The sequence below is a fragment of the Natator depressus genome, chromosome 11 (genome assembly GCF_965152275.1).
Source record: "Natator depressus isolate rNatDep1 chromosome 11, rNatDep2.hap1, whole genome shotgun sequence".
NCBI lineage: Eukaryota > Metazoa > Chordata > Testudines > Cheloniidae > Natator > Natator depressus.
In genome coordinates, this window is record NC_134244.1 from 80936795 (window position 1) to 80945626 (window position 8832).

General features: G+C 53.8%; 1 protein-coding gene across 1 annotated transcript in view; it reads left to right on the plus strand.

Annotated features, from left to right (window-relative positions):
- Positions 1-2783, plus strand: part of LOC141996273 (aryl hydrocarbon receptor-like) — a 93907-nt gene extending 91124 nt beyond the window's left edge. Inside the window, exon 11 of the mRNA XM_074968257.1 lies at positions 874-2783. Within this exon, the coding sequence (XP_074824358.1) occupies positions 874-1029 (156 nt within the window). The 3' untranslated portion in view covers positions 1030-2783. The remainder of the gene's footprint in view (positions 1-873) is intronic.
- The last annotated feature ends 6049 nt before the right edge of the window (positions 2784-8832 follow it).

Consider the following 8832-nt stretch of genomic DNA (forward strand, 5'->3'; position numbering starts at 1 on the left):
TCAGCCCCCACCCAATCTATCTCTGCCTCTGGGGCACAAACCTGAGCACCAGGCACAGTGCTTAAAGTGACAAGGATCACGGTGGGGAGGGGTCGCAGCCCCAGAAACCACTTTGTAAGATTGAACCAGGGATGCAGCCTTTTAGTAGAGCTGCTGTGCTGCTTCCCCATCAACCCAGGCTCCACTCTGCCTCTTGCCACCCAGCTCCACTCACTGCCTCCCCATTGGTGAGCCATTTGGGAGCTGAGAGCCAATCAGGTTCTGAACAGCTCCCTCCCCTGCCCCAGCAGTGGGCAAGGGTAGGGCACAACTCTGCCAATGGAGAAGCAGTAACTAGAGCTGGGTGGTGTGGGGCAGAGCCCCTCCCCTACATGAGTGGTGGAGAGGTGGTTAGGCCAGCAAATGGCATTTCGACCCGTCCTGGGCTGTGGCTCCATCTCATGCTTCTTTCCTATCTTCAAGGACTGGCCCTTGGTGAGAGAGAAGCCAAGATGGGCCAGGACTGGGGCCAAGAATGGATTCTCCTTGTTGCACCCCAGTGAGGCACAGGGACAGGAAATGACTTACCCCAGGTCACACAAGAAGTCTGTGGCAAACCAAGGAATTCCTAGATTCATTGATTCATAGATTCCAAGGCCAGAAGGGACCATTGTGACCATCTCGTCTGACCTTCTAGATAGCCCAGGGCAGAGAACTGCCCCAAAATAACCTCTAGAGCAGATCTTTTAGAAATTGAATCTGTCTCTCCCAGGTCCCAGATGACTTTCCCCACTGGCCCATCCTTTCTATCAGTAAAGTTTACATCTTTACCTTCAGTGTTTGAAACATTAAATCCTCCAGAACTCCTAACGTTTTCTCTCTGTCCTCCCTCAGCCCGAAAATGATTGTGTTTTGACCAACGCTAATGTGGGATACCCCAGAGACTGCCTCCTGCCCATCAGAAACCCTGCTTCCTCAGATGAGCTGCATTCCTGCACAGAACTGCTTCCAAATCATTCTAATCCCTCCAGCAGTGGCTTTTATCTTTAAGAGTGGGCGATTAGATTGGCCAAACCAGGATTATTCAGTCCATATGGAGAAATGGTTGTGTTTTAAGTTATGGAAAACAAGCAGCCATTTTTTTTCTGGCTATTTTTGTCTCGTCTTTCCTTTTATTGTTTTTATCAACCTCACATGATAGTGATTTTGACAGACAGGGCTTGGCCCTGAGTGAGAAGGAACTTCACATGGTAGAGTTTAATTTTCACAAAGATATTACTGATCTGAGCATTAATGTTCCATCTACAAATGTCTAGTAGGGAAACAACTTTTAATTCTTCACAACCCCTCTGTAATGCATTTATAAAAATAGCCTGGGCTTGAGCTATGTACACAAAGTCTCATTTGTCCGATTATCTTGGAATGGCTGAGAGTTTTTTGTGTTCTTTGCTTCATCAGTTGAGAGTTTCCAAATGTCAGGGCCCTGTCTGTTTTCCTTTCATGTTTCCCTGGTAGGGGTATTGATTGCAGAAAGGCAGAGACATCCAGCTACAAAGGAAAATCAGCTTGGAAATATCTTGATCTAGTCTCATATCTTGCTTTTGTAGCAGTCTTTTAAATTGAATACAGAACTACATTTTAACATCAACAAAGACTACCCTGTTGAAGATGTGACATTGACATAACAAATCTTGCACTTTGATGAAAAGAGTTCTCTATTGCACTACACTCATTTTTAGTTCTACTGTTACTTAAGATTGTTGGGTTTGGGGGGGGGTTTAAACATATTTTACCGGTCTCTACAATTTAGGACATTTTTGTTTCTGTCATTGAGCTCAGAGGTTCAACAGTGTAGATATTGTTTTGGTGAAGCCGCGCCACTGTAAAAGAGGCAAAAGATGTAGAATTTCACTAACTGTGCACAGATTGTAATTAATCTCTTCCTGCTGGGTTTGCCAAAGCTTTTTGATTTGTTACAGTTTGCTTTTCCAAAAAAACCCCAAATTTCCCTAATGACATGGTTGACCATGAAACAATTGCGTTCATCAGCAAGTTACCGCCGTGAATGAATACGTGAGCTGCTGCTTTTCCAAACATCGCTCTAAAGTCACATTCCACTAAGTCTGCAAACAACTGGCCTATATTCTCATATTACATGGGTCCTTTCACAGCCAGACTTCAACATCCATAAGAGACGTTATCATTAACTGATTCCACAGATTAGAGCGTTAGGTATTGTAGTAAATATCACTGATTGTCATTTTGTTGTCTTCTGTATGATATGCCCAAATTGGTTGGTTTTGATTCTCAGAGTACCTAGCATGTATTCTGTCTGAAAGTGGATCTAAACCACCAAGATTATTCAAAGCCACAGGAGCTCATGTGTAGGTACTTAACTATAAAAAATTAGGAGCAGACTGGCATATAAGCCATATGTTGTATCTGTGCCTAAAAAGATTGCAAATAATTAGAGGACTTGACTAGTTCAGAGGAAGAGTCAGATTACTGTACAGAGAAGTTTGCAATATGATAAAGAAAATAAGTATAATGATACTTAATTTTAAATGCTTGACATAGTGATATTTTCCCACAAAAGAAGTACAACCCATACATATGTGTATATAATGTGAGCCGACAGATATATTTTTATGCTACTCCAGCAGAGAAAAACATATCTTCCCAAGGTATTCAAGTAACATCCTTTGGAATGAGAAAAATAGAGTATTCAAAGGATCAGAAATTCTTCTTCGAGTGCTTGTTCACGTTCATTCCACATTAGGGGTGTGCGCGCCGCGTGCATGAGTGTCGGAAACTTTTTCCCTTAGCGGCTCCCAGCGGGGCCCCCCGAGTGGCACCACGTGTGCCGTGCATATATACCCCTGCCAGCCCGACCCCCTCCAGTTCCTTCTTACTATCCATGGCGGTGTTGGAACGACCTCTCTCTCTCTCTCTTGTAGAAGAGCAGTCCCTTAGCCTTCAGAGTAGCTGTTTATCAGTTAGTTAACATACCTTTATTGTGGACACTTAAGTGATCAGGTGCTTGGAGGCTTCCAGCACCCACCCCAGGCCGCAGGGCATGCCGCAGGGCCACGGCTTCAAGGCTTGCGCCACATGCCGCAAACCTATGCCAGTTAGTGACCCCCACGACTTGTGTCTACGTTGCCTGGGGGATGGACATCAAACTGAATGGTGTAGGCATTTAAGCCAAGAAGGAAGGAAAGAAAGACTTTCGTTTAAAGCAGCTGTTGATGGAGGCTGCGTTGCAGCCACTGGGCCCGGAGCGCCCAACACCAGCTCAGGCTTCCTCGGTGTGTAGTGCCCTGGAACCGTTGGGAGACCCGGCACCTGCTAAGCACCGTAAACTGTCAGCCCCAGAGCGCCAGACTAGGCCTTAGCACCGCTCAGCCTCCCCGGTGCAGCCGAAAGGAAGGCACAGTCGTTCCCCTCACAGGAGGCTGGTGCTTCCCAAGGCCCCGAGCATTGATAAGAGCAGGAAGGTCGCAGTACCGGCGCCGACACCAGCGGTCCCGGCAGCACAAGCCCCACCGAGCCCAGACCTAAGTGAGCTCAGTGCGGACAATGGGCTCAAGGGCATAACAGATCAGCCCTCCACACCGGGCACCTTTGAGGCTGCAAAGGACCTCATCAAGCTGTCGGCGCCGAGCCTCCTCCCTTATGGGGAGAACCCTCCAGCACCCATGCCTCGGGTGCCGTCGAGGGGTAAGCCGGCAATGATGTGCCGCTCGAGGACACCGTCCCAGCACCGCTCCCGGAGTTGGCCCCGGTCGAGCTCTAACTCCACGGACTCACAGTTGCCAGCGGTCCAGAAGGAGGTCGTGGCACCGGGAGTGGGTCGGCGCAAGGAAGTACCGGAAAGGGCACACCGCTCTCTGGCACCACCCAGAAACCGCCCCTGGGAGGAGTTGAGACAGCCCTCGCCAGAGGACTCTCACAGACGGTCCTGGTCCACGGAACACCAGCACCGGTCCTGGTCCAGATCCTGGTCCTGGTCCTGGGGATACCGGTACTGCTCCCGCTCAGCCAGGAGCCGCTCGTTCTCCTGCCGGAGCAGATCGTTGGCACCACCGTGGCCTTCGCAATCGGCGTCGCCATAGTCCGGCACCAACACCGGCCGCTATAGGTACCCGCAGCAGGCCCCGGACAGCAGGGACCCTCAGGTGGGCTGGCAACCCAGGCCATTGGCCCTTCTGGACGCCCGGGCCTATCAGGAGCACCAAGGGGCCCCGTCCAGGGCAAGTTACTTGGTGCAGCAGTCCCGGTGCCCGTACCAACGCCAGACAGTGCCGGAGGCTACAGTATCAAGGCCCCCAGCATCCCCCCAGGATAAACCGGAGAGACCAGCACCGAGTCCGGTGCCGTCCCATGGACTCCCGCCCCAGCCTGAGCCGGAGGCTCCTCCCACAGGAGAAGGGGAGCAGGAGGACCAACCAGAGGGGGTCGAGCAGCAGCTAACCTCCTCGTCATCCCCGAATGAGGCGGTGTTGGGTACAGATATGTCCAGTCCTCCACCGATAGACCAGAGAGCCCACCAGGAGTTGCTGCGCAGGGTCACCCAGAACTTGGGGTTCCAGGCTGAGGAGACGGTTGAGCAGGAGGACCCCATGGTGGACATTTTGAGCCCTGAAGGTCCATCCAGAATAGTGCTCCTGCTCATTAAGATCATTCAGTCCAAGTATAAGACCATATAGCAGACCCCAGCCTCCAGCGCTCCAACGGCTACAGGAGTGGAGTGTAAATACTTTGCCCCATCTAAGGGCTATGAGTTCCTGTTCTGCCATCCAAGTTCATGCTCCCTAGTGGTCTCAGCGGTAAACGAAAGGGAGAGCCATGGACAGCAGGCCCCGGACCCTAAGGCCAAGGAGGCAAAATGCCTGGACCTTTTTGGCAGAAAGGTGTACTTATCTGGGGGCCTTCAGTTGAGGATTGCGAACCAGCAGGCCATCCTCAACCGGCACAATTTCAACTACTGGGCGGCAGTGGGGAAGTTTAAGGACAACCTCCCACAAAGTTCCCAACAGGAGTTCACATCCCTGGCGGACGAGGGCAAGGCAGTAGCCAAGACCTCTCTCCAGGCCTCCTTGGATTCGGCTGACTCGGTGGCTAGAACAATCACGTCGGGGTGGTCATGGGGTGCTCACTGTGGCTCCAGGAGTCAGGCCTGCTGCCCGAGGTCCAGAATACACTCCAGGACCTCCCCTTCGAGGGGTCCGGGCTCTTCTCGAACCAGACAGACACGAGGCTGCACAGCCTTAAGGACTCGCGAGCTATGCTTAAGTCACTGGGTATGCACGCCCTGGCGACCCAGAGGAAGCCCTTTCAGCTGCAGCCTCCCCCTCAACGCCAGTACCAGGCTCACCATAGGCATGAGCCTTACTGTAAGCGAGGCAGGGATAACAGGAGATGGTGTAACAATAATGTGCCGGGCCAGAACCAAGGCCAGCACAAACCCCAGCTGGGCACTAAGCCAGGCGTTTGAAGGTGCCCTCAAGGACAGTGTACCAGACCAGACATAGCATCATAGACTATCAGAGTCGGAAGGGCCCTCTGGAGAACATCTAGCCCAACCCCCTGCTCAAAGCAGGACCAATCCCCATTTTTTTTGCCCCAGATCCCTAAATGGCCCCCTCAAGGATTGAACTCACAACCCTGGGTTTAACAGGCCAATGCTTGAACCGCCTGTCCCGTTTCTCCCATACATGGTCCACCATTACATCAGACCGTTGGGTCTTACGCACGGCGCGGAACGGGTACTCGATGCAGTTTGCCTCCCTCCCCCCTCCTCCCATCCCCCTTCCCCATCCCTCTTCAGGAACCCCTCTCACAAGCATCTCCTAGAGAAGGAAGTCTGCTTGCTGCTAGAGGCGGGGGCGGTAGAGGCGGTGCCGCACAGCCTAAGGGGGAAGGGATTCTACTCCCGGTACTTCCTCATTCCCCAAGGCCAAAGGGGGCCTTCTCTGCATCCTAGGCCTGCGCAGGCTCAACAAGTTCCTGGTCAAGGCCCGGTTCCGCATGGTCTCTCTGGGCACCATCATCCCTTCCCTGGTATGCTGCCTTGACATGAAGGATGCGTACTTTCATATCGCCATCCACCCAGCACATCAGCGGTTCCTACACTTCACCGTGGGCCAAGAACATTACCAGTTTGCGATTCTCCTGTTCGGTCTAGCCACGGCCCCATGGGTGTTCACGAAGTGCATGGCGGTGGTGGCAGCCTTCTTATGGAGGCAGAGAATCTGGGTGTACCAGTACCTCGACGACTGGCTCCTGGCGGGCCGATCCGAGGTGGAAGTGCGAGGCCATGTGGAGGTGGCCCTGAGATTGTTCCACAAGGTGGGCCTCCTGGTCAACGTCCCCAAGTCCACGCTCGTACCCACGCAGAAAGTGGAATTGATAGGGGTGGTCCTGGACACGGTGCAGGCCAGGACAAGCCTTCCAGTATCCCAATTCCAGGCTATCCAGCAAGCGATGGCCTCCCTGCGCCAGTTTCCAACGACAACGGCCAGGTGCTGCCTGCGGCTGCTGGGTTACATGGTGGCATGCATGCACGTGGTCAGGCATGCCAGACTGAGACTCAGGACTCTGCAGATGTGGCTCGCTCGGGTGTACCGCCCAGGCAGGGACCCCCTGGACTTGGTAGTGACAGCCCCAAGGGACGTGCTGGACTCCCTGCTGTGGTGGTAGTCCCAGCCTGTGGTTTGCAAAAGCATCCCCTTTGCCGCCCCACAACCAGACCTGATGCTGGTGATGGACGCGTCAGACCACGGATGCAGAGCCCACCTGGGGGACCTCATGATGCAGGTGTTGTGGTCCGGAGCAGAGCGGTCACTCCATATCAATGTGAGGGAGCTCAGGTTGGTTCATCTCACCTGCCAGACCTTTCACGCCACTCTGAGTGGTCACAGCGTGATAGTTCTGACAGACAACACTACAGCCATGTTTTATATAAACAAACAGGGTGGGGCTCGTTCCTCGCCACTGTGTCGCGAGGTTCTCCTCATCTGCGACCTTTGCATATCCCATGCAATTCACCTCGAGGCATCGTATCTCCCAGGGGTACAAAACAAGCTGGTGGACTCCCTCAGCAGGTCGTACCGCATGCACGAGTGGATGCTCAGGGCGGAAGTCATGCTTTCGCTCTTCCACAGGTGGGGGTTTCCCCGGGTAGACCTGTTTACCACCAGGGCCAACGCCCAGTGCTCACAGTTCTGTTTGTTCCAGGGCCGCAGCCCGGGCTCACTTGCAGACGCGTTTGCAATCCCGTGGAGAGGGGACTTGATGTATGCCTTCCCCCCGCTCCCCTTGGTGCACAAGGCCCTGCTCAAGGTGCGCAGGGACAAGGCGGCAGTGATGCTCATTGCCCCAGCCTGGACCCACCAGCACTGGTACACATAGCTCCTAGAGCTGTCGGTGGAGGCCCTAATAGTCCTGCCCCTACACCGGGACCTCATTATGCAGGACGGCGGGTGGCTTCTCCACTCCAGCCTACAGTCACTGTACCTGATGGCGTGGAAGCTCGGTGGCTAAACACCCTGGAGAGCCAGTGCTCCCTTCCAGCAGCAGATTCTGCTTGGCAGTAGAAAGCCCTCTACCAGGGCGACCTATATGGCCAAGTGGAAAAGGTTCTCGTGTTGGTGTGAACCATGACAGATGCGGCCGTGCCAGGCCCAGTGCAGGCCATCCTGGAGTACCTCCTGCACTTCAAGCAGCAAGGGCTAGCCCCGTCCTCACTCAGAGTACACCTGGCGGCCATCTCTGCCTTCTATCCGGGGTTCTTGGGGGACTCAGTGTTTTCCCACCCAATGGTGGGACAGTTCCTTAAAGGGTTGGAGAGGGTGTTTCCATACTCCTGCCCCCCACCCCCCAGTCCCTCCATGGAACCTTAACCTGGTCCTCTCTAAACTCATGGGACCCCCTTTCAACGCCCTTGCTTCTTGTTCTCTCCTCCACCTTTCCTGGAAGGTGGCATTTCTGGTTGTCATTACCTTGGCCAGAAGGGTGTCCCTCACCTCTGAGCCACCGTATACAGTATTTCACAAGGACAAGGTGCAGCTCCGGCCACACCCCAAGTTCCTCCCTAAGGTGGTCTCCCAATTCCATTTGGGCCAGGACATTTGTCTGCCGGTGTTCTTTCCAAAACCCCATACGGACCCGAGTCACCGCAGCTTGCACACCCTGGATGTGCGTCGAGCGCTGGTGTTCTATTTGGAGCGCACCAAGCCCTTTCGCAAATCCACGCAGCTGTTTGTGGCTGTAGCCGAGAGAATGAAAGGCCTCCCAGTGTCAGCGCAGTGGATTTCGTTTTGGATTACAAGCTGCATCTGGGCATGCTATGAGCTCGCAGGTGTTCCGGCCCTGGCGGTCATGGCCCACTCAACCAGGGTGCAAGTAACTTCCACAGTGTTCCTGGCACAGGTCCCAATCCAGGAGATCTGCAGAGCAGCCACCTAGTTCTCGGTGCACACCTTCACGACCCACTGGTCAACCAGCAGACCAGAGAGGACGCGGTGGTTGGCAGAGCGGTCCTCCAAGCAGTTGTTCCATGACGCCTACCCTCCTCCAGAGGTAAGCTTGTGATTCACCTAATGTGGAACGGACGTGAACAAGCACTCGAAGAAGAAAAAACGGTTACTTTCTCGTAACTGTTGTTCTTCGAGATGTGTTGTTCATGTCCATTCCACCACCCACCCTCCTACCCCTCTGTCGGAGTCACCAGCAAGAAGGAACTGGAGGGGGTCAGGCTGGTAGGGGTATATGTGTACGGCGCACTGGCGCCACTCAGGGGGGCCCCGCTGGCCCAACGGGAGCCGCTAAGGGAAAAAGTTTCCGATGCTC